Genomic DNA, 27,217 nt, shown 5'->3' with positions numbered 1-27,217 from the left:
TTATAAGACACCGCAATTACATGGTGCATTGAATTTAACTGTTCTGTTTTCAGTGAGATTTAATAGTTGTTAAAAAATAAATTTTTCTTTTCATTTCCTCCTATCTGAGTTAAATCATTTTAAAGTGTTCTTCTAGCCATAATAAAATTACCACCATCAAATAATTCAGTCTAGAGATAATATCTGATATGAGTGGCTGAATATGTTTGCTTTAATATAAGGCCTTGCAGATAAATTCACAATACAGCAGATTCTGCCATGACAAACTATTCAGATAATGTGCTTTTTGCAGGACTGCCGGTAACGATTGCTCGGGCAGGTCTGGTGCCTTTCCTGATCTCCTTTCTTACAGGCTTTCTAGTGCAGGTAAGAATTTTTGTTCTTTTCCCTTTGTTGTGTTTGTTTATTCTGACATTGTTTGGCAGTTTTGCATTCTTGGCTTAATTTCACACTAGTTTAACATTTCAAAAGAGACATGGTTTTTCAAAACAGCTCTGTTTCTTCTGGAAATTATAAAGTGGCTCCTTTTTCTATTCCTATTTTCATCTTCCTCTTTTATTGAACCATTTTCTGACATTTGATAGAGCTGATTTTGACTTCAAAGTATAGTTCTTAAGCAGATATTTCATTTTGATAATAACATGACATTGTGACTGACATTTGTCTTGTTTGACATTTAAGAGAGACTTATTGTAAAATATGTCTGAATTAAAACGCTTGCTGCTTTGAAAAACTTCCTTATGCTGCTGTCTTTGATTCTTTTCAAAATACAGTTTCTCTTGTAGAACTTTTGTGCTCTTTCAACACAAATAGTTTGGTGGCAGGTTAATTGTAGAAACAAAATATGTATTGACTCCAAACCAATTCACTCCGACTCCAGACCAATGGCCACTGAACTCCACAGAATATGTTCAGCAGATTTGGAATGACCTAAACACATATACATTTAAATTAACCAGTCAGCCTTTAAGAGCACACTGGCATATATGAATGGCTTCAAAACTAACAGACATTTTTCAAACTCATTTTTTTTCCCCAAATTTTCTCTCAAATTAGATAACATTGTGTCTGCAATGAGTGATTCACAATAAATGTTGATTTTTATTTCTCTTTTAGGCACTGCTTATATACCTGTTTGTAGATTTGCTGCAGCGATGCCGTTTAGCCCAACTTGATGCACTGAAGGTAAAAATGATAGTCAGTCTTTATAAATGTACACTACCGTTCAAAGGTTTGAAAACGGTAAGATTATCTTTTTCTTTTAAACAAATTAATATTTTTATTCAACAGGGATGCATTAAATTGATCAAATGTGACAGTAAAGATATTTATAGTGTTTCTATTTCAAATAAATGCTGTTCTTTTTAACTTTCTATTTATCAAAGAATCCTGAAAAAATGTATCATGGTTTCCACAAAGATATTAATAATAATAAATAAATAAAAAATCAACATTGATAATAAGAAATGTTTCTTGAGCAACAAATCAGCATATTAGAATGATTTCTGAAGGATCATGTGACACTGAAGACTGGAGTAATGACTGCTGAAAAGTCAGCTTTGCCTTCACAGAAATAAATTAAATTAAAAAAGAGAGCAGTTATTTTATATTTTAACAATGTTTTAAAATATTAATGGTTTATTTTATTACTGATCAAATAAATGCAGCCTTGGTGAGCAAAAAAAAATATTTACAAAAAAACAAACATTTAAATGGTAGTGTATATGGATTAGTAGCTTTGTAAATACATGATAAATCTAATTGCAATCATAAATTAGGCAAATGCATAATGGCTAGGTTACTAATAGAATAATAATGTCAAATCAGTTGAATGTGTTGATGAAGATAATAAGGTACTCTGGTGATCTGTGCTAGACTGCAGAGACGGAGAGGATCTTAATGGAGGAAGTCGGTTCTGAAGAACCTCCGACACTTAATGCAGGAGAGGAAGAGGATGGGGAGGAAGTGGAAGAGGCAGGTATGTCAGATAAAAAGATACATTATAATAGTATAGATGTAGTTCAATGCACTGTTGATGCTATATAAATATTAAGAGTGGTGCTGTGGGTGAGCTGTGCACTGCTTTGCGACAAAGCCTCACATTGAAATGATCATAATCCTATCACCATGCACCCAATCTACTGAATCAAATGGATAAAACACATGGGTAAGGCTATGTGTTTTTCATGAAGCATAGCTTAGTGATGGCTGGGAATGACATGTAGTTGCAAAGTTGAAATAAACAAAATAAGAATGAATCTAAATGAATCTGTGGTTATGCGGTGACAAATTAATTGTTCAAAGTACAAGATGACCAATCACATATATATATATATATATATATATATATATATATATATGGGTGGGTGGATGACATGACATGCAATTCTACCTGTCCAGTGTTTCCCCTATAACAATTTCCAGCAGCGGTGCTGTTACCTGCCGGAGGTTGTTACCAAGCCGCTCGCGGGGGGAAGATTTTTTTTTTTAATAACCCCTTAAACCATGACTTCTGGCAAGTTTTGTGGATAGAAATGGACATTTTGAGACATACAAATTTGACATACCATCAACAGAAGGCATGATTATTGCAGCACACCTTGAACTGGTCACAAACAGGATTAGGACAGGATTATTCATGTTTTTCTTTTGTGTTAATTTTCAGCTGTAAGGTAGAAATTGATAGTGAAAAAATGAAACTCTTTCCTCCCTCACCTGCACTACTGATCTTTTTTTCTGTAACACACTTAGATACATCATCATGTAACCAGTACTTTCATTTATTTTATCCTGTAGACATTTTGAACATTAAAATCCAAATGAAACTTTTCAAGTTTAAAAGGTGACTAGCTTGCATAGCCTATTTTACTTCACTAACCTCCAGGGACGTGCAAAGAGTTCATCAGGGGCAGGGGCTCAAATGTAAGAAAGGGGCAATATGTATATATATATATTACAGCTGGGAATCATTTAAAAAAAATAACTAATTAATCGCAATTAATCGCATTTCCCCCAAACTTGTAATCATCAATATTTAAATGTAGAATCACTAATTAAATCAAACACACAATAAAGGGGAAAAAAAGAAAAATGTCCACACAAATTGGACAGAAAATAGCCCTATATTAAAATATAAAATATCAATATATTATTCTTCATTCAGTTTTAAGAAACATACTCAGGTTTAACAGATTTATTTTTTGACTAATTATCAAAATAAAGTATAGTCATACAAAGCTATTATTACCAGAGCATGTGATCTGAGCAGGTAATTTTACCATTGTTGCCCAGCATGACTATACCAGCTCAGCAAACAGAAGTCTACTACTGAGAAATTTCACGATATATGAACGGACTTTGCTTTTCCAGTGCGTGATCAGTACATGATTGGAGCGTTTGGGCCGGTAACGACAGAGCAGAACACGCAGTGCAAACACAGAGCGGAACATTGAGCAGAGAGCGCAGTGCGCCGATACACACACAGTCACACACACACACGGAACCGAGAGCGCGGCGCAAACATGGAGCGGAAAAGACCCGCACATGAAGTTACTAAACAAGCTGCGCGAGAATGAAACCTGATCGCCGAACACGGAGGGGCGGGACGGCATATTTTCCATAGACAGTAAAAAAAATGGACACAGCGACCCCATAGACTTCACTTCAATGGAGAAAAGTTCGTACCGCTTTCTCCTTTCCACAAGCGCTTGCTCGCTCTCCCGTGGCGTCTGTCGTTGCTATGCAACCATGAACAGAGGCGCGCCTGAGAAAACTAGCGCGCCATGCCGCTTCTATTATGAGCGCGCATGCCGCGCACCCACATTTGAAATATTTGCATGTGAACGTGAATGTGAACGGTCCCTTATGGCAACGTGACATTAGCCTAATCAAAAATATTTCCATTTGTTGCTCTTTCCTCCTTTGGGAAAGTGGATTCAGAGCCCATTAGCAGCGCCGCCGGTCACCATGTTTCAGTGTTTTTAGGTGTGTAAGTGAATGTCGTGATATTACTGATCATGTGAAGATTTTGCAGCGGCGCTGAAAATCCAGCGGCGGCGCTGTGCCGCTACTTAAAACATTGTAGAGGAAACACTGCTGTCCATGATGTCTATACTAATACTATACTAATAAAAATGGGTTAAAATATATACCTTTACGTTGTTCCTCTGACAAGATATTATTACAGCATATCATAGCTGTAGTTGGTGTATAAAGACCTCTACTTCAAATTGACAATATATCTCAGCAAAGTATAAATAATTGATAGATTTACAGTTTAGCCTAAGTAACAGAATTAGGCATTTTTAATGGACCCAGAAAGTGTTGATGTCTGTGCATGATTTTATAGCAAGTTCTGGCCAAATACATTTTGTCCGTAAAATGGGCATCATATGGTGTGACACTGCAATCTATATTTTGAACTGGGAATAATTTGGACATCATTATGATGAAGAGGTCCACACTCAACCAGAAAGTTGCAGTGTCATCTCTGGAGTGGTTTGGAAGGTCAAGAGGTGAGTTCTGACTTTTTAATTTTTAATTAAAAAGCTCTGTATCTGATATGCTCACTAGTGGTACTGTAAGTGTTTTGTGTCTTATGGTGTGACATTATTTACATACAACATTTTATTTTTACAAATTTTTCTTATTAATTCTTAGAAATCATTCCTGCCATGTGGCAATTTACGTGCTAAGTATAAGCTAGATGTTTTTAGTTAACCAAGAGATTAGCTTAATTAACAAAATAGATACTGCGCCATTGACTTTAGACCAGGCTTCAGTTGGTAAATGGCGTAGTCTTTATCAGTTGCCTCAAAATAGCAACGCGCCAACAATGGCGCCTGAACACGCCTCGTTTTCAGACCAGCACGCCCATGGGCGCACAAATGGGCGCAAATGCATTTGCTATTTAAAGAGCGCATTAGTAATGTGTGCCTATAGGCGGGTCCACAATGCATATACACTTTGTCCCGTAGATGGTTTGCTCACACTCTTTAACCTCACGCATGAGCAGATCCATTTCCTCGCTAGAGAAGCATTCCGTTTTTCCACTTGCAAATTCTGCCATGTAAATAGCGAATCCGCCATGGTGCAAGTGCAACTGGCTTTTAAAGGGAATGGGAGATGACTCTGATTGGTTTATTGCACGTTACGCCCAAAGCAAACCCATTACTCATTAAGAGAATAGGGACAACCCTTTTAGACCATGCGCCGGGTGCGGCGACAATTTTTCCCATCGCTAAACTAGCCAAAGTGGATTAAGACGCCTTAAGTGCACTTGCGCCGTGCGCTTTTGACCACACGCTTAGATCGTTAAAATAGGGCCCAAAGTCTTGACTGAATCAATAACAATCAGCTAACTGATCGTTTTGAGTAGAGGACTAAACCTTTCTTGACATCAGAAGTAAATGTGACAAAAATGAGCAACAGTGTAAATTAAACTTGTGAGCACTCAAACAAGGCAACTATAATTGTGGGAAAATTAGACAGAATCACAGAACCATGGTTGCTCAAAAAATATTAAGTAAACTGTTTACTTGGTCTAATAATATTTTGATAGCCTTAAAGTTTTTAATAAAAACTTTATTCGATCTCCACTTGTATTACTTTGCCATTGTTTTTAGAGACCAAGGCTTAGTGGAAAATGTGGCGCTGGCACTAATTTAAAGTAAACATATTTGTATTTGTGTTGTATTTGCCTTCACTCTTGCTGTTTTCCCCACTGTTTAACTGGTTAGGCAGGAGGTGGTGGGCCACGTAAAACAGTAGGAAGTATAGCAGGAAACAGATGGCAGCTGTATTGTTTCTTTGCTAAAAGGACTACAGGGACTGTTAATGGAGCCAGATCGAAGAGAAACACTGAAATGCATCGGTATTAGCGCTAACTAATCAGGGCTCGTCTTGGCCCACGCAACAGAGACATTAAGTATTTTTGACATGAGATGGAGGAAATAGACAGCTAATGAAGATGAATGAGGCAAAGACTGGGGGACGTCCTGTCAGAAGGGATGATGGGCGAGAAAAGAGGCCTTCCTGTGAACGTCAGTGGGAATCACAGCCATCTGACACAGACACACTAATTGAAGGCTCATCTCCAAGTGACTGTCCCACATGTTACTGATGTAAAAAGCTGACAAACGTACTGTAAATATCTAACCATAACTTGGTTAAAAAAATAATTGTAATGTAAGACATCAGAAAGAGGAAACAAGATACCTTCAGATCAACTTTAAATGGGTAGCTGATTGATATGAACATATAAAGGAATAATGTATGTATTTTAGGTTCTGTGTCACCTTTTTAAACAACCTTTTTTGCATTCACTACTTCATTTTAAATATAGTTCTGCAGTGACAGGTCAATTTCTTAAAGTACAAATATTCCATGTGTGTAATTAATATGAAGTCATAAACACTGCATTCATAATAAATATAGGGTGACCATGATTAGCCCTCATACTATATGGTTTTATTTTAAAATAAAATTAAAATATACAAAGCATGACCATTCTTGTCTCACAAATATTGAAATGATTTAAAATTATTTATTTTATTTAGCTTTTTATTTGGAGTCAATGGGTTGGTCAATAGGTTGGTTTCACGTGATGTCATGCTGCTGCATCGCGAGAGCGTGAAATTCAGATGGAGGGTAGGAAGTGAAATAGCTGAGGATCTGAAAAAATGCCAATGTTTTGTTTATTTTTTGAGTTATTTTGGAATTATGCCGTATCATTTGGTGCTATTGTTTGGATATCACTGTAGAAGTTGCATCAAAACTTTATAAGCCATTTTTTTTTCAGTTTGCTGATAAAATTAGCAGTGGTATTGATCATAATTTTAAAATTAAGAGATTATTAAATCAAATGCAACCTGTTATGATTTATTTTCTTTGAATTTTAGAGCAGTAATTTGTATTTGAAAAGATAAATGCTCATAAAGATAAATGCAGTAGAACAATCTAAAATAATAATTTTTTTTTTTTTTTTATAAAAAAACTTTTGAAAACCATATCACATGAAAACATTTTTGAAGCTTCTTGAGACAAAAACACATTTAATGCTCCGTTTATAATTGTAATGCATAAAAATAACTTTTTCTCAAGTGTACTTATAAGGGCTATTGACCCCTATTGTTACTAATAAGCCTGCTAAGCTAAGAACCCATTCAATCTCATATATAAAGCATTAGCTGAAATGATTGTACTCAGAACACATCCTTTTAATTGATGAACTTCACCCCCTCAGCTTGCTTGGCATGCTGAGGAACAAATAAGGACTCTACAGACTTCTACGAAATCTTAAATATAAGTGTATATTGCAGTTTTGTAAACCTTACCAATTGTCCCTATTTTACCTCTTAACCACCCATAATGTAATTTTTCATTAATTTTGTTTTCTGTAATACCACACACCTCATGTCAGCTATTAGCTTTCATCATTCAGTCTTTAAATCATGCAGGAAAACACAGCATCAACATGCTTATATATCAATATGAAGTATTTATGTCCACCTCAATGAATTGCTCTGACAGTTTGATCATTGATCATCCATCCTCATTCTCTGAATGGCAGTTCATATTTAAAGGTGCATTGTGTAATATTTAGGAGGATCTGTTGACAGAAATGCAATATCATATACATAACCATGTTTTCAGTGGTGTATAAAGACCTTACATAATGAACCGTTATGTTTTTATTGCCTTAGAATAAGCCATTTTTATCTACATACACCACGGGTCCCCTTACATTGAAATAGCCATTTTGCGCCGGCATGTTTCTACAGTAGCCCTGAACGGACAAACGCATTTCGTCACTATGTTGTTCTTCATGCAAAGAAGCTAGCTGAAGTCAGCTAATAAAACACTGACATAATGATGAACAAGTAACAATAATATTCGCAAAAACATATCGTTTTACTGAAAAATTAAGTAAACATAATTTCTTAATTTAACTTTGTAAAGAAACCTCATTGTAACTGGCTACTCTATGCTGTCTCAGAGGACGACATCTTTTCCTGTCGGCCACTGTAACTTCTGTTGGTTGTGATTCGCAACCTCACCACTAGATACCGCTAAAAATTACACACTGCACCTTTAAGTATAACTATGTGCGGACAAGCACAGAATAAATTAAGCCCATCTTACAAATTGTTGCATTATAGAGAAATATGTTCACTTGTGTTTTTATAAATGTGGCCCATGGTCTGTAAAGTTGAAACACACAAGCATTGGAATTGCTTAAAACTGGAGTATTTATTTTTTTTTATTTTTTTTCAATGTTATATAGAGATAATGGCTTTACTGTACACCCCTAGTTCATTTGCACACCTACCCAAGACATCACTGTATTCTCTGTGGGAAAAGTTTCACTTTTCCTATTGCACAGGTTCCTTTCCATATTTTTGTAATCTGTTAACTCATAATTAATTGCTTTGTCTGTGATATCCCCCAAACATCCGCTTGCTTAGAGGTGATGAAAGTTCCCATTAGACTTGTTTGTGCTGAACTGCCTTCAAATCAGCAGTTAAGTTTGAAACGGTGTATCAAATTACAGTAACTGGAGGAATATCATTCGAAATGGATTGGTTGCTCTGAATATTTTTTTCCCCAACTATGCTTAAGGAATGACTTCAAATGTAAGGCAGTCAGCATTCCATCAAGAAAATCTTTTGGGAAAACAAAGCATTTTATGATTTTACACAAGACTAGGTGACATTTAGAACACACAGACAACCATTTTGTTGTGCACTTTATTCAAAATGCAGACAGCTAAATCAACAGAAACGCTGTTTGCTTCTTGATTTCACACTATACGTCTGAACCTAGCAGTTGTCACAGGTCTGTTTATTAGGGGAAAATGCACAGCACAGAATAGCAATCCAACATAACACTGATGAGAACAGACAAAAACCAACAGAAATTGAGGGCTATGTGTTATATGTGTTAAGCAATGTGTAGCCATAACAACAAATGAGGACATTCTAGAAACCATGGCAACTAATGAACAGGAACAAAGGATACATGAACTAACAGGTAAAACAGAAACCTCATGTAACAGATGTCAAAATTCAGCCATCCAATTAGTCTTAATTTCGTTAACGAAGTTCATGATGAAACAAGCTCTTTTTCCACATGACTAAGACAAGATGATGATGAGAAGACAACAAGGTCATAAAACGATAACTGTGACCAGTGCTCAAAGTGGGCCGGTACGGCCCGGAACGCAGTACCGGCACTTCTGTATTTTAATCTGTAGCGTACCCTCACTTTTTCTTGCGTTGTGACAAATTTTAACTGCCAAATTATTATCCCCTTTGTTGAGGCCGCTACCTGGTTACCTAATCCTAACACCAACCCAAAAGTGTGATAAGATTTGCTTGAGCTGTTCCTATCACGATGCTGGTGATAAAATGTGCAACCCATTTTAACTATATTGAGAATTGACTATACAACGCTATAGAGAAAGTCAAACATGATCTAAAACAGCCACATAAACTAAAAATACTGTTGAAAAGATGGGAAAACATCATCCTACACCAACATAAATTAGAATCCTTTTTTTTTTAAATACACGACAACCTTTACTATATTTTATCTCATTCTATTGTATTTATTGTGGTAAATTTTGACTAATTTGTTGTAGAATTTAATATAGATTTTGAAGAATTTAGAATGTTTTTGTAGAATTTAGAAAGTTTTTCTATAACAAATTATATAGGTGAAAAAGAAAGAAAAAGTTGACATTTGCCTAAGCATGGTGGAGCTATCAATGGCCTTACCTGTAATTATATCCTTATTGTAACAAATGCTATAGTTAAAAAATTATAAGAACTATGTTACTTTTTCATAAGGCCAAGTACAAGTTAGAATCAAGAGCTTTAAAGTATGGACCTTCTTGAATTGCGTTCTGCTAATAATGACAGATATTAGGAAAAACCTGGCTTTCAGATATTCCAAGAGATGACAGGAAATGAACATTTTCAGTATTTTAAGTGAAGAAAGTTTGAATTCCCATGGCACTTTGTAAACAAGTAATTATTAGGCTATTATTACTTTATAACAGTTTATAACCAATTTTGCATGTGTATATGACACCACAAAATACCATTTTGCAAAAATAAATAAGCAAACAAACAAATAAATAAACCTCACAAAGGAGCATGCCCTGGTACCCTAGTAAACTTCAAACTCCCCAGTGGTTTCCAGATGTCAAGAGTTTAAATCCCCCAATCAGAGCTTTTCCGTTTAAAATAAGGATACATTTTCTTCCCGGTGTTCTTAACATCTTTACAATCTAGCAACCATGCACACATGCGACTCTACACTGCTATGATCTGAAAACACCAAACACACAGACAAACAAGTAAGCTGGATATTGTGCTTCAATGAAAGTCTCATTTAGCTGGTCTGTGTTTCTTCACAAGCTGTTTGCTGCGACTAAATCTGCGATCAAACCTTCTCAGTGATGAACTGTAATAAATCCAAACATTAATCTCGACTATATTGTTTGCGATTGTGGTTGCGGAATAAATGCACTTACGCAACCTCTGTGTAACGCGCATGTTCTGTTTAGTTAGTTCTTGTTGTGTATATATGATTTCTCATTAGTTTATATGCAGGGGTGGATCTACCAGGCCAACTGCCACCCTAAGCAAAAGCCCATCTGCCACATCTGCTATTAAAAAATAGCTGACAAAATTAGCACTACATCCAATCAAACAGTGCAGTACTGTGACAGAAATATTGGATTTTTTATTTATTTATTTTTTTGCTAACACTTTCTGATGGTCCCTCAACAGACATTCTGCTAACTGTAAGAAACTGTGCAACTTCATGTCAACAATCAGTCATTAGAGTATTAGTAGACTGTCTGCTTAATATCTACTAACACTTTATTTTGATGGTCCCCCAACAGACATTCTACTGACTATAAGTAACTTTGCAACATGTCAACTTATTCTACTAACCCTAACATCTAAGCCTAACCTTACAGTCTACTAAAACTCTAATGACTGGTAGTTGAGATGCAGTTGCAAAGTTATTCATAGTTAGTAGAATGTCTGAAGTGGGTCATCGAAATAGTCACCTTTTTTAGTTAGTTTTCTAATAAGGCATACACTTCAACAAATGTGAATTCCAAAAAGAGAAACAAAAGTACAGCACATTTGGTGTTGCATTGTCAGATTCTGAGGTCTGGTAAAGGTTTTTAGAGAGAGAGTTGCTCATATCCTTGCAAATCTGCCTTAGGCCCACACTGAGGCCAGCGGTATATTCTTTTACCACACGATCAAGGTGCCTTTCATGGCCATCTATGCTATTATACTCATAAAATGCTTGAAATTAATAACCTATCTGTGTTAATGCACTTTTAAATAAAGCATTAATGCTAAAGATTTGCTTTATTACTGCAGGCTGGGTGTGTAGAGCACTATTTTCTCTTAGAGCCCTGCTTAATTTATATGCCAGGTTGACAGTGTCATCAGATAGGTTTTGCAATGCCCTAGCATTCTATGATTCAATTAGGCTTTGATGCCTGGGCTGCACGGTTGGCTCGCTGGCGTTTGATAAGAAGCCCATTAAAAAGATAGATGTCTCTGAGCATAGAAATGCACTGTAAATGATTCCACACCGCTATCTGCTTAGTGCTGAATATGAGACTGTGTGTTCCAGAAAACATGATAGAGAGCCGATATGCATTCATCATGGAGGAAATTTAACAGTAAAGCCCCATTCACACTGCCAGAGACTTCGTCGCTGTATGTCGCTAGTCTCTGTACTGTGAAGTCGCTTGTGGGCTTTCGTAGTGCTGTCGCTCTAATGTTATTGGTAGACTGCACGTCTAGCCATATCTATAAAAAATACCATTACAAGTGATATATACAACTATATCATTTTAATTTGACTAGGAATTAGGCTTAAAAGAAACAGTATGCTGTTGGGAGAGTGTTTTTATATCACCACTGCAGTGTTTAGTGGATTAAATCATTTACTAGATTAATGATCACTAAATCAACAAATTAAACTCACTCATACTGTCATAAATTACTAAAACGTCATTCGAATTTGGCAAATAATACATTTTCTTGCCCCTAATAGTCAACATAATGCAGGGGAAACTGTAAACTGAACTGCAGCAGTGCTAAACTTGCATTATAAAATTACAACACTTGAACTATAAATGTATGAATTAAACTCACTGAGACTGTCGACAGTTCCTTTTCCATGTGTCATTTTACTATATCCATGGTCACAGTCAAATCATATAAAACAGTGGAATCGCCCTCAAACTCTTCTGTCTTGCCTGCATTCGAGACGGTGACATGAGCTCCACTGAAAGTCTTCTTTCCTATTTGTTGTCGCTTGCGAAAATCGCTACTCATTTGCATAAAGTTGACATTTCTGAACTTTTGTCGCGTGTCTCGCGTCGCTTGACACGCCCACATTCTGTCACCAACGTTCACTATCGCTCGTGTTGCCGGAAGTCGCCAGCGCTCCATTGAATGAATGAGATCGTTTGAGTGAGAGCTTTGCCGCTGCGTGTCGCTGGCGGTGTGAATGGGGCTTAAAATGTCAGACAGTTTTCTGCATTCCCTGCCAGACATGCAGGGTTAGTTTAGTGTGATCAGCTGTGTGACTGACTTTCATTTTTGCCAATTTGATTGATCTTTCGGTAGCTTAAATGAGTTCAGATTTACAAGGAAAAAGAGAATGAAGAATAGCTGCTAGTCTGTATTTAGTGTCCATATGCTGTACATGTAATTACAGATCTTAAAATCATAATTTAAACATTTGCATTGAGCAAATTACAAATAGATATTTGTATTAATTGTGTAGCATGAAATTACTTTGACTTTAATACTAACTTTATTAATCTTTTAGATCTTTTACAGCAAATATTGTGCAATTTTTAAAAGCGCTGCGGAGCTTCAGGCCTAGGGCTGGGCGATAAAACGATAACGATATATATCGCGATAGACACTTAATATCAATAAAAAATGCGTTCGATAAAACGTTTGATAATTTTTTTTTCTTCGTCAGAAGAAACCAGAGGTTGCGAAGCAAGTTTGGTTGCATGAACAAAGGCACTCACTCTCTGGTAACCTAGCAACGTAGGGGGTGACACGCTAACACCGTGTCCTAACTATACGCGACATGAAGCCGCGACACGCGATAAAAGGTTATTTTCCATGTTAATCAGAGTTTTTGTCCTAATCAGCCGTGACGGCGACACGCGACAATTCTATTTTAGAAATGGTTTCTATTTTTCTGCGACGTCGCGCTGGAACAACAAAAACAAAGTGTGGCAATGATAATCTCAGGTACTGTTTATGTGCTTTATTTAATGTTAAAAGCGTGAAATGTGACTTTGAATATCATTTAGTGCTCCAGCTTTGTAGCTGTAAAAGCAACAATGGATATAATTCACCTCAGATCTTGAAATTAAACTAATGGAAACAAGAACGTTAAAACTGTGATCAAACAAGTGTATTATTTGACAAATATTGTTTTAGTAACTCAGTAGCCTATGTATTTTTTAAATGGTGTAATATTTGTGAATTTGATTATGTAGCTACTTATCCATTTTCTTGCGACTGCCGTCAAGATTACTCTCTAATGCTGTGCAATTGCCGCAAGACTCCGCCCACATGCTGTTCTGATTGGCTGTGATTTTTGATTGACGTTGTAACGTCTCACAGTCGCATAACGATATATATTGCGATAGACACGTAATCAATATCAGTAAAAAATGCGTTCAGTCATGTAACAGTATGGTTGCGCCATATTGTTGTCTCGTGTTGGATTCTTCAGTAACAGCCGGCGTGGAGTGATAAGTGGAAAATGAGTGCCGCAGCGATTGTTGATAAAACAGGAAAAGTCAGCTCACCAGTATGGCAGTTTTTTGGATTTTATAAGTCTGACCGTAGTCAGACCAATGTCGTCTGCAAATTATGCAAGACCGTCGTCAGTTTCTCTGTTTATATTTAACACTTTGCACTATTTTATTACATTTTATTAAACATTTCTTACGTATTCTTTAATTTTGCACTTTAATGTTAAGAGATAATTAAGTGTTCATTGTGATTTTAGACTTATGTTTACATTTTAATTATTTGAGTGTTTTCCATGGTTGTGTTGTTGACATTTCTAAAATACAAAAATACAAAAATGGTGTGCACATCCCAAACACCCAGATTGGGCGCAGGTGCAGGACAACTAAATAATATAGACAAAATAAAGAAGTGTGAAGTCCGCACACTGAAAATTACTGCTCCAAAAGAGTTTATTCAAGCAACGTTTCGACCCTCAGGTCTTCATCAGGCTCAATGTTAATGTAATAGTGAAGTCAACTTTAAATAGACACTGGTGATCACCTTAATTAGGCACACCCAAGAAATCATGTGACAAATACAAGTCATGTGTTGACATTTCTGCCTTTATAACTGAGGGGATTATAATCAGAGGAAGGTTAAGTTTAAAATAAAAATGTTTTAATGTAATATATTTGTCTCCTGGTCCTTATTTTAAATAGGTCATAAAAAATATCAATAATTATCAATATCGACCGATATGAAACACTTATAACGTGATATAGTTTTCAGCCATATCGCCCAGCCCTATTCAGGCCCGAGGGTGGAAACGCAGCGTGGTTTTGGGTGCTATTCGTCCAGCCTGGCCCGTTGAAAGCCCTGGCTCGTACTGGCCCGACAGTGAAAAAGCGGCTAATGTGTACAAGTGCTTGTTTCTTTATCACAGTGTTGCTTGGTTACCTTTGATGAAACTTTGGCTATCATTTTTGTCATAAAGTGGTTTTATGATTGCATTGACCTTGCCATATATCACTAAATGGCTCAACAACTGTGATAGATTCTAAGCAATAGTAAACTATTGCTGGTTTTAAAGAGACAGTTGTGCTCAGCAAAAACTCTGAAAGCAGACTGTGTCCAAAAGTAAATGCGGTGGCAAAGTGCCATTTGCTTGATCACTCCCACTGGACTCTTTATTGGACTCGCCACTCATTTTCATCTATATATCAGCTAGTACGCTTGGTAGAGCTTGATGAGACAGTTAATATTCACAGCATATTTACAGCGATTTTGCTGATGAAATAAAATATAACACTATTTTCAAAGTTCTATTAATTTTTTTACAATCCCTCATTGTCTTGTGACTTGCAAGCATTACAAGCATCATGACAAATCCCCCCCTAATATTTTAAGATGGCATAGTTACACGTTACTACATGTACTATAGTAATAACAGTAAATTATGCATAATTACAAGTAACTTACCCTGAATCAATTTTGCTTTAAATGCATCTTATAGGAAGTTTAGTTTATTACACAATACTATTTATGGTCATATGATCCTGACCATTGGACTTCTAAGCACCTTCTAAGAATATGTTTTCACAGAAACCTTGAAAGAAATCCACCTTGACAAGAGGAGCTTTGTTGATGATCTGGAAGAGCAGTGTTATATTCCACGAGAAGCATCAACAACTCTGATATGTAGTATATATCAAGTTACAAAGCTCTTTTTTTTAGATAGACAAACTTTTCTTTCTCTCTCCCACTCCTGCTCTTGCTCTTCCTATCACAGTCTCTCCCTCAAGACTTGCTGTCATCCTACATTTTCAGAGATAGACGTGATGACAACTGTTTTGAAATATTCATGTTTCTTTTTTTTTGGTGTGACTTGTATGTTACTGTTTCTATCTGAGAAGGGAAATATTGTTAAGTCTTGCTCCAAGTTTACAGCTGGACATTGATTCAGTTTTGTAGGGGATATTTCTGAAGAATTTGTGTGAAGAACTTGAGTTTTTCTAAAAAATTGCATTCCAGATTTGACTGATGGACAGTAAGTAGACATTAGGAGCAACATTTGGATACTGGATCCCTCAGCAAGCTTTGAAATGGTTTAACAAATGTAATGTTCTTTTCTGTGTTGACATTTCTAATTGAAACAGGACATTGGAACATATCAAAGGCTTTGTTCTTGACTTTAAATAGCCAAACGCCTAGTTTATGTCATTGCACAGTTCACGTATGCTGGTAGATACCATGTCTACACCATCTGGACACAAAAGATGCCATTCTCCTCTGACAAACAGATGTATTCTGACAAATAGAAAAAAAAAGTGAACTTATGTTTTCCTGCTGCTTTTTATGTCACAGCTCAGGAAAGTCGCTAGTAAAGGTTATGAGAATGATTTTGGTCCATATTCTCAAATGATAAAAACTGCAAATTTGGACCAGTTTCACATTTCTGGGGTTCTCAGAAGCTGAAGTCAAAGTTTCAAATTGTCACAATTGTTGTCTTATTTTTTTTAACACTATCCATTGTTTTACATTTTGAAGCCTAACAAACTTTTTGTTTTGATGTTAAATGAAATCGCATTCAATAATTTTTAATAAAGGTATAGTTCTCCCCAAAATGAAAATGCTGTCATCATTTACTCACCCTCATGCTGAACACAAAAGATATTTGGAGAATATCTCAGCTGATTTTGTTCATATAGTGAATGTAGTGGTGGGGTATGAATGTTTCTAGCTCCAAAGACATCAATAGGAACTCCAGTTTTGTTCAGAAGTGATATGATCACTTTAATGATGTTTCAAGATGAACAGAATGAAATTTAAATCACTCACAAATCAAATCACTGATTAATAGCCCAAATCAAATATGGCAACACATTAATAACATCAATTGTCATTGGTGATTTGATGTTTGGCATTAAATTACGTGAAACATAAGAACCAAAAGGGTTTTCACAGAAACAAAAGGAAGAAAAAAAACAAAACACAAGTTTGGAATGACATGATGGTGATGAAAGAATGATGTTCTGTGAAGAATTTTTGTGTGAACCATCCCTTTAAGTGTGTCTAAATTGTTAAAATACTCTTTGGGGCATCTGCATCTCTTAAAGTCAGCATGAAACACAAGTTGCGATAGTCTTTTCTTCCCTATTGTGACGTATATCATGATTTTGCCCATCAGGAATTGATTGGATCGTTGTTTGCTGTTGCTGTGATGTCATGTGAGTGACAGGTTGTCCCGCCCTTGTGCAAGTAAATGTCATCAGAGAAGAGAATAGATGTTGCTGCAAGAGAGAGGGGAAGTTATTTTAATTTAAGATTATGAGAGCTCATGAATGATGATGATGATGTGCACAGATAAATCATTTATTATAAATACTGCAACTGAAAGCGTCTAAATTCCAATTTTTGACTTTATGGTACACAGGTGCTTTGAGAAATGCCATATTAAGATGTTTGTGTGCGGGTTAACCGAGCTTTGCGCTTCTCTAATCGTTCTCAAACAGTAGGTGGATGTCTGACCACGCTGGCAGTATTGGAGACTTTTGTCATGATGTAGATTCACCCTCAAAAATTCACCTCTAGCATAGGGATGTTTCTGTGCTGCTCTCTCTCTCTCTCTCTCTCTCTCTCTCTCTCTCTCTCTCTCTCTCTCTCTCTCTCTCTCTCTCTCTCTCTCTCTCTCTCTCTCTCTCTCTCTCTCTCTCTCTCTCTCTCTCTCACACTCACACACACACACACACACACACACACACTCAGAGCTGCAACGTATCCTTGACAGGTGTTGAGCTCTAGCAGCTCTCGATCCTAATTACTTGGCCATCCCTTTCTGCAAGCAGATGGGTCCCTCTCAGAAATTAATGTTCTAGCCGGCTACTCTCCACAGCCCATTCCCTTGTCATTTGTGCCGTACAGGTACAGTAGTCTTAACTTAATGTAAAAAATCCAATCAGATTGTGTGCCAAAGCATCATTAGGGAGATTGGTGGCTGACTGACATAAACGATTTGGAAAGTGATTCGTCATCCTAATGAAAGGTAGAAACTCTGCGATACTTTTGAGCGCTCTGTGTTTCAGTTAGAAACGCATCCAGATGAATGTTTTCTGCACCATATATTTATCTAATTCACATCTATTTCTGACTCAATATAATCATATCAATGGTGCTTGTGTCAACAGAATTATATGTAACATCTGTTATGGGTCTGTGTTTGTTTTTTCCCTCGGGAGATCAGCTCAGACAGGTGAATGCAATACTGAACGCAGCACCATTTATTACTTTCAAAAAAATGATTTGTGTTTTTCTTGTTATCTTTCCATCAGTCTCCTCTTAAGTGGAAATTTTGGAGTTGTTGTGTTTATATATAAATAAATAACCCCCCTAAAGAAATAGGGATGCACGTTGTATCAGCCACCATATCGGTATCGGACGATTTCGTTTCATTTTTAATGTTATCAGCCCAATAAGAAAATGTGTCTGATATATCAAAGCCGATAAATAATGGATTATTTCCTTCAGCTTAGACACTTCAGATGCGCACTGTGCGCCATGATAGTTTTGAATTGCTTGAAATATGATTGGAATCACTTTAAAAAAAAAGGGGGGGGGGGGGGGGGGGGTACTGCTGCACACTTCTCTTATCTCTGTCCATATTCGTTCACTTATGTTTTCCCTCTGTTTCTCAGACTTCTCTCTCAAAAGATTCATTATTTAGTGTGTCAAAATCGCACAGCGGGGCACTATGTGTTGTGGTATTGTGGCAGAACTTTGCATTGGGAGTGATGTGTGGCACCTCAGAGGGGTTGATGGATTGTTCTGCTCATCTGTTGCAGACACAGGGGCTTGTCAGGCCCATCCGTTCTGGCCACTGGGCAGCAAATGCTGTCAACTAATAAATGTTTCCTATGGGAAACAAAGTGGCCTTCCTCAAAATGCACATCCTCATTTTGCCCAGTTAGATGCGTTCCTGGATCGACATATTTTGTGGATCCTGGAACAACGTTCCTGTCCGAAAATGTAATGCTAACAATATCCCTACCCTTAAACCTAAACCTATCCCTACCTATAACTTATCCATAAAATCAGAGGGAAATGATGGATGAATAACACTGATGTAGAAGCACCTAATGCTGGTTGTATGCCTAAACTAAACATTAACTAATTTTAAAATCAAATCTGATTAAAGATATTGATCCAGAAACATGTTGCACTTGGTGAAAGCAGGTTCTGTGGATGATTATAGGTCAAAGTCAATTCTTAGTTCGTATTTGTCAAACATTAAAACACAAAAATAGTGTTTATCTGAATCTACTCAAATATTGTCTCCTGAGATGCAAATGGAAATCAAGTCAAGTCAAGTATATTTGTATAGCGCTTTTCACAATACATATTGTATCAAAGCAGCTTCACAGTATTAAATTAAAATAATACAACAAGGTTTGTTTCTAGTGGAATTTATTGATTGATAAAATTAAATTAAATATCCCCAAATATCCCCAACTGAGCAAGCCAAAGGCAACAGTGGCAAGGAACCGAAAAACTCCATCAAGTGACGTAATGGTGACCTAAAACTCCATCAGGTGACCTAATGGAGAAAAAAAAACCTTGGGATCAATCAACACCTACCCTTCTCGCTAGAAAATTATATAAAATGCTCTATCCTGTAATCTGAAATAACTGATTTGTCAAAAAGAAGTTTGGGTTCAGTAAAAAAATAAAATAATTAAAGAAATCATTACTTTTATTCAGCAAGGATGCATTAAAGACAATTATAATGTTACATACAATTTATATTTAAAAAAAAAAATCATTCATCAAAGATTCCTGAAAAAAAGATTACTGATTTTCATAAACATATTAAGTAGCATAATTGTTTATTATCATTCATAATAATAAGAAATGTTTATTGAGCACCAAATCAGCATATCAGGATTATTTCTGAAGGATCATGTGACACTGAAGGCTGCTGAAAATTCAGCTTTGTCATCACAGGAATAAATAATATTTTAAAATATATTAAAATAGAAAACAGTTATTTTAAATTATATTAATATTTTTACTGTTTTTTTTATCAAATAAATGCTGACTTGGTGAACATAAAACTTTTTTTTTTTTTTAAATTGAACGGTAGTGTACATAGCATATAAGATGATATAATATGTTTCTCTGTCTCCTATATATGTCTTGACTTTTATGTATCTGCTGACATCAGGACAGTAACTGTTTCATGCTAACTGAAATCATGCTGCCGTTTCCTCTGTCTATGGTTATGTATCTGAAATGGATGCTGGTTTTCTCTGTAGATGCAGATCTTCTGCAGAGGGACATCACAGCACGGAGGCAAGATGAGGACCTCCAGCCAAATCTGCACGTGCTGGGAGTTCTCTTCCTGGGCAAGCACACCAGCTGGGCCTTCAGCTTTGTTCTGCTCTTTCAGTTGTGAGTCTCTTTCATTCATATCTTTTTGAGGACTAAAAAGCATAGCTAACCTCCAGCATATGTTGTCGTTTTGGATGCTAGTCTCTGCATAGCATGCTTTTGGTAAAGCTGCTTAACAAGTTTCACCAGAAAGACAATGTTCGAAGAACAGTTTTACTACACTGTAAAAAGTGGTAACCTGCATTTGTTAACTTAAGGCAACCATATGCTTCAAGCGAAATTGAAGAACGAACTGGTGTGATGTCAATGCCAAAAGTTAATTTGGAGTTTGTTGCAGGAGTTCAAAACAGCTTGTCAAAGCGAACTTTCCGAAAGGTTTGCTCCAGTTGGTAAACATTTTTGAACTTCAAACATCTGCTATTGGTCCATGGCATTTATGTAATAGGTAGGTGTGGCTCTGAAGCGCCGCCTCCTTTGATGTAAAAAACTGCTCCGAAAATCTATTTTGATGTGGAAATCTTTCTTCTGTTCAGTCTGTCGAGGTCAGATGCGAGTAAAAACATTAACACACTGCTTTATAGTAGAAATTTAAGTTGTCATTTTAATTGAATGTGATGCTGACAATGTTTGTCCTGTTTAATACTGACTGTAAAGCTGCTTAAGTTGCATCCTAAATACTAAACTAAAATACCCTTTTCGTTGTGTTTTTATACAGTTTCTGCCCTATGCCAATTTGGGTTCTTATAGCCTTGAAACACTGGACAGCATTCATACATTTCATGTAGAGCTTTGATACTATGGGTTGTAATTTGCCATGAACTGTAAACTTACTGTACTTTTGTTGGCCTCTTAAATTGTGTTGTAACATGATATTGGCCTTGTGAGCTCACGTTAATGGTGAACTGGCTCTGAGTCAAAAGCTCTTTTTGTATAAGAGTGCCCTGAGGTAAACAGACAAGATCATTAACTCTGAGTTGCTGCTTTAGGGAAAGAAGCAGCGTGTATTTTCCCTATTTATTTTCTGTGCTCTTTATTAGTAAAAGGAAAAAAAAGCTTTGAATAAGTGTCATAAATGTTTATGCATGAGATTTTCTAGGATATATTCAAATAAATGCATAAAATCATAAAAAATAAGAGTACAGTTTTTAAAAAAGAATCGCATATAAATATTATATATAAATAAACATTCCTCTGACTATAATAGATGTACAAGATGCAGCAAAATATATTGATTTTCAGTGATAATCATATAAATAAATATAAAAATAAGGCTTGTTTATTAATTCAGTCACAGGGGACATGTCTTACTAAAATAGCAGCAAAATTGTTTGTACTCTACATTGGTGTTATTATAAGGTCTTGAACTTCATCAATCTGTCTTTCTCATTGCCTCCCTGTTTTTCTATCATTCTAATTTTTTACCAGAGGCAATAATAGATGTTCCCATAAAAGGCTTGCAAACAACAACAGCCAAATTATGTTATACTTTTACAGTCTTTCACAGTCTTTTTGGTGAAAAAAAAGAACTAACAGCCGGTGCCACATTACCTCGGTCATTCTCAGATCTTTGTGTTCATTTCAGGGTTCGCTATAAAGAAGATTCTGTGAAGAACACTCTCATAAATGTGTCACAAATGCGCCCCGCTAAAATGTCACTGAACCCCTTCAATTAGTCTGAGAAGAGCATCTCGTTCAGTTTTTGATCAACAAAAAAGGTTAATGAAGTCATTGGGACTGAGAAAGTAGTTAAAAGCTGCTCTCCGCTGAGGAGGTACATGCACAAACATCCTCTCTGGATATGAGCGTTAAGTAGGTTTTAAATCCATGTTATGCTCTCTGGGCCACCATAAAATGCGGTGTTATTTATATGTGAAATGTCAGCAGCACTGCCCCGAACAACAGTTTTAACATTTCACCTTTGGAATAATGGTGCAGAATAATGGTCGACCACTTTTTGTACTAGTCGCCAATATGGCCGCCCATCTGTCTGTCTTTAAATGGGTCGTTATTAATTACCAGATGTTAGATGTAAATTAGCTCTCCCCCCACTTATTTTTCATCTTTTTCTTTACTTTAGTCAAATCTAAAGTCTTAGGGTACTTTTGAAAGACGTTGAAGTATTTTTAACAAGCATAAATCAATTTCTTGGATAGATTTTCAAGCAAAAATTGATTTCTTCTGCCCCCATTGGCATTGTGACTACTATAACGGTGTCCTCTATGTGAATGGTATTGCAAAACTAAATACAGAATCCAAAATGCATGAGTTTTGTTGGGATTTTTACTGGGAAAAAGCACTAAGGGCATCAGTGGTCATTACTGAGAAATGCCTTTGACACTTAACACGGCATCATTTGTTGCAATGCTCTGCATGCTCAGTCATGCAACTGAATGGAAAAAAGCCTTGTTATCAGCATTTAGACAGGTCTGGCTAACACACATCCAATTGATTCTCTCCTCATTGTGTTCAAGAGGCTTAGACCTCGATCAATGTGCTTCCATGACAGATTGCGTTCTCTAACCAGTCAAGGACCACAGATCCACACAGCATTGTCCAGTATGATGGTGCAAGTCAAGGTTTCTATTTCCCTATCTTTTTCCTTCTGTAGTTATTTCACACAGACAGCTACATTTTTTAGACCGACTGATTCAACATTTAACATTCAACATTATACGTTAGCGCCAAAATGCAAAACTCAAAGATTCTGAAAGGTCCCATTTTTAATTTGTGGTTAAATTAGGAGATCTTGCTTTAAATAAATAAACAAATAAATAAATAGTTTGCTGTCATTCTAGTTTAAAATGTCTCTTTAATTACCTTTTCCTCATTTTGCCAAAATGTATTAATTTTTGGTATTTTGGTTGTGTGTATCTGAGACTTAAAATTCTCCACTAATACAATTTTTTGTTATTTTTTTCCCCGAGTACAATTAGAATTTTTTATAGGTTTTATCAGTTAATTAACTGCTATCTAACTTTAATGTTAGCAAGCCAAAGGACAACTTCATTACCATCACACATGGTATCAAATATCCAAACCATCACATATGATACCAAAATTCACTTCAAGGTTGATCTTTTTTCCAGAATGTGATACATGTTTTAACATTGATGTTTGAAGAAGTTTCATAAGTTTCAATAGTCAAAAGTACAATGAACAATGACCCTTATGAAGATTAAATATCTGGCTTTGTCCAACTTTGATTTGGAGAAATGGAAGATCCTGTTTGATTTGTCCTTGACAGCTCCTCATTAATATGAACTGTCATTATTGTAATGAGTGCTGATAACGAACTGTGTCTTCAACAGTGTGTCCATTGGAATCAGTTACGTCCTGGCGGGAAGTGAGGCCTACGCTGCTCTTTTTCATACCAGGTGAGAGCTGCCTTAGGTTGTAATCTTTAATGTAACATTAATAAATGTTAAGAGCAGGCTTGCACACAAGATCTGTTTTTGTTCAGTCAGATTAAATAAATGCACATGCTTTTCTTTGATTTATACTTTCTTTAAACAGTAGGGCCTTTATTTCTTTATTTCTTACGTTATCTCAAAGAAAGACACCAAGTCAATCATATTGTTTATTCTCTAGATGTTCAATTTCAAGCCCAGATTTTCTATTCTCTGCTTGTCAGTCAAATCATGGACTCAGTTTGAGTAATGTTTATAAATGCAGTTACAGCATGGCTGGAAATTCTCTCATTATATTGTGCCTGTGAGGTGTTTGATCTCCTAATGCTTTTCCTCAGCAAAAACACAAGCAAAAATGTTCTTCTCTGTGATGTATTGTGAGAGAAACTAAACAACTTTTGATATCTGGAAAATTGTTGAATAAAACCCATTTCATATTTATTTTGGCAGCCAAATGACCAGGTGGCCTGTGTAAGCAGCATGGCTCTGTCTAGCTGTGTGTGTGTGTGTGTGTGTGCGCGTGTGTGTGTGTGTGTGTGTGTGCGTGTGTGTGTGTGTGTGTGTGTGTGTGTGTGTGTGCGTGTGTGTGTGTGTGTGTGTGTGTTGGACTGTAGGAAACTACAAACCTACCTTTAGCGCCACAGATTATTCCAATATAATTTTTGATGAAGCAACATACTCACCCATTGTTTGTCATTGTTTTGATATTGAGTTTCACATGCAGTGACAGGACTTTCTGTTCTGTAAATCTGACTGGTTTTACAGTTTATACAAGTACTACAGAGGTTTTATTCCATGTAGATTAGATTGGATGTACATTACAGTTCAAAGGTTTGGGGTCAGTAAGATTTTTTTATGTTTTAGAAAGTCTCTTATGCTTACCAAGGCTGCATTTTTTTTGGTTAAACATACAGTGAAAACAGTAAAGCTGAATTCCAGCTTACTCGTTTGCTCCAGTTTTCAGTGTCACATGATCCTTCAGAAATCATTCTAATATTATTTTTATTAATGTTATTTGATGAATAAAAAGTTTAAATAAAGAGCATTTATCTTAAATAGAAATATTTTGCAACATTATAAATGTCTTTACCATCACTTTTATCATTACAACTTTTTCCCTTCTATCATTTATGAGACAATGCTTCCCCGCCATTGACGGGGAGTTATACTGCTTTAAATTTTGCTTTTTTTTTTATTAAACTTACCCACATTCAAGTGTTGATTAAAAAAAGAATGCAATAAGCAATAAGGGAAAGAGTAAGGGAAAGGGAAAGAGTAAATGCAAATTTGAAGAAAAGAAGTAATTTTGTTGAAAATAAATATAAGTAACAAGTCAAAATGAGGAAGGAGGGAGGGAGGGGGCTTTAAAAGAGGATGAGGGGCCGGCCAAGGGTTGGACAGAAGAGTAGATGATGACGGGAGAAACCAGGGTGGCGATGATAGTTGGAAGAGATGAAGGCAGGAGTTGATATGACTGAGGCCGGTCGGAAGGTGGACCCTGATGAAGCCATAGGGCTGGAGGGACGAAGCGCAGCTGAAGGCCAGGATGTCCGTGGCACAGACAGAGTGATGACTGACCAAGGCGAAGCCGAAGTGATGAGGGAGCTCGGTGAAGCAGTGAGGATGATGGCCCCAGGTGGCCCCAAAAGGGAGGAGCCAAGGTGGAGCCGACTGGTTGACAGGGCCGAGGTGGAGTAGTGACAGACTCAGTGGCCCGAGACAGAAACAGGGGATCCTTGTGCCAAGGCGGAGCTGGAGATGATTTGGAGCTGGCCAGGACCATAGGGGACAATAGATTACGGGGAATATCCTCTTCCAAATCCTCATAATATTTCCCAGAGGTCAGGCCAGTGCAGTGGTGGTGGGACTCCATTCCATTCCCTCATGCTCCACTAGCACACCCACTGGGATGGACAATGTTTCCGGCTCATGCACCTGGTCAGACTTTCCATTGGGCTCATGCTCTGGGGCGATAATAGGCTCAGCCGCTGTCTCTGGTGTTGGCATCGCTTCAGGCTTGGGCTTCGTGTTTGCAGTCAGCTCTGGCATAGGCAGGGTGTGGCAGGCGGCTGGCTGGTCTCTGGATCCGGATTGGGGCTGGTGATGTCCTCCTTTGCGGGGCAGAATGGTGAACGCCAATCCATTGTTCACCATCACCCTCTCCACAAATGCGCAAAATTCCCTGAGGACCATCACCAGGCAGGAGTGCCTTTGATTGCTCGCTAAGGCTGGTGTAGTAAAAGACATAAAGCGAGCGATCTGAGGCACGCCAGATCTAAAAATCCGCAGGAGATTCAAAGAAACACTTTATTAAAAAATCAAACTCTCAGGATATATTCCAGAAAAACACAACTAAGTAAACACAAACGAGACCGAACAATGAACAGAGGACACTAAGGGCTTAAATACACAAAGAGTAATCAACAGAACTAAGAACAGGTGAGGAACTAATGAATAACCATGGAAACTAATTGGCAAATCAGAACAGGGAAAAGAATGAAAACGAAACCAACAATGTTACACGCTTAAGATTCATTAAGAAAATAAAAGTAGTTACTTATCACATAGCCCTGATAACCGTTTTATAAATTATCAGCATGTTGCAGTTTTGTTGCTGCACTGCTTATTAGTTGTTGTTGAATGTGTTGAGACTTTTGCCTTTTTAGTAAATGATAGTCACGAAGGGACAAGATATACTGGGTGCATGAGAAAGGGGGATATGAACTATAGCTGCATTTATTTTGTATTATTTTTATTTATTTATTTTACAGAGAGAGGTACATAAAGAGATTCCTAAAGTTAAACAGTGTATGAAGCCCCTGTCCTTTTGTTATTGTTGCATTAATACAAATGACCCATTCATTGAGTGATGAAAAAGATTTGAGAAACCTTATGTGCACATTAGTATTCAGTTTTAGAACTGGAAGTTAACATGAAAAAATACATAAGCAGACACGGGATCCTCTCCAAATGTAGCATACGGTGTCATGATTCAATTAAAAGATGGTCATAATTACAACCTATTCAAATTTGGCTGTTTTTCTTTTCAGTAAGTTTTGTTTCTGATGCCTTTATCTTTTGTAAAATATAAATTCGATTTTCAATTTAAAAGGTGTAGAAAGATAAATCAAATTGGCTTAATCAAGTTCAAAACGTCCTACACTGAAATGAAGATAGAAAAACAAATTCATTCTCAAATCCTTGGATTATTTATACTTTCTAAAGATCAGATAATAGTCTTGAAAAATTATGATTGCATTTGGAACAATAAAAATATAATTACATTGTAAGTGGACCACAGGAAAAACAATAAAATAATGAATGCAATGTATGATAAGACACCTTTAAGAAAATAATGAGAATATCATTAATATTAATCATTAAAAACTATGCTGTAAACAAGTATTTATGAGATACAGACCATCCATCCTAGTCATAACTTTTCTATACAGAAATGATCCTTGGATTCAAGCCACAGTTGCTGTATTCTTTGCCCTTGAGCTATTTGAACCTCTTAACCTGATAGTTTTTCATTTTAATTAAAACACACCACACTCTTTAAAAATACCCCACTTGAGACAAATTCAGTAGGAAAAAGGTTTATCATTCAGTGCTTTA

General features: G+C 36.5%; 1 protein-coding gene across 5 annotated transcripts in view; it reads left to right on the top strand.

Annotated features, from left to right (window-relative positions):
- LOC311074191 (uncharacterized protein) overlaps nucleotides 1–27,217 on the top strand; it is a 155,230-nt gene that overhangs the window by 11,781 nt on the left and 116,232 nt on the right. For all 5 annotated transcript variants that reach the window (XM_084100593.1, XM_084100592.1, XM_084100594.1 and 2 more), the window contains 5 exons: nucleotides 293–366; nucleotides 1,117–1,185; nucleotides 1,876–1,978; nucleotides 20,117–20,252; nucleotides 23,501–23,566. In XM_084100593.1, coding sequence (XP_083956719.1) covers nucleotides 293–366; nucleotides 1,117–1,185; nucleotides 1,876–1,978; nucleotides 20,117–20,252; nucleotides 23,501–23,566 — 448 coding nt within the window. The remainder of the gene's footprint in view (nucleotides 1–292; nucleotides 367–1,116; nucleotides 1,186–1,875; nucleotides 1,979–20,116; nucleotides 20,253–23,500; nucleotides 23,567–27,217) is intronic.

Source organism: Abramis brama (assembly GCF_963993115.1).
Source record: "Abramis brama genome assembly, chromosome: 23".
Taxonomy (NCBI): Eukaryota; Metazoa; Chordata; class Actinopteri; order Cypriniformes; family Leuciscidae; genus Abramis; species Abramis brama.
The sequence above is the reverse complement of the archived record's forward strand: the minus strand, read 5'-3'. Positions and strand labels throughout refer to the sequence as shown.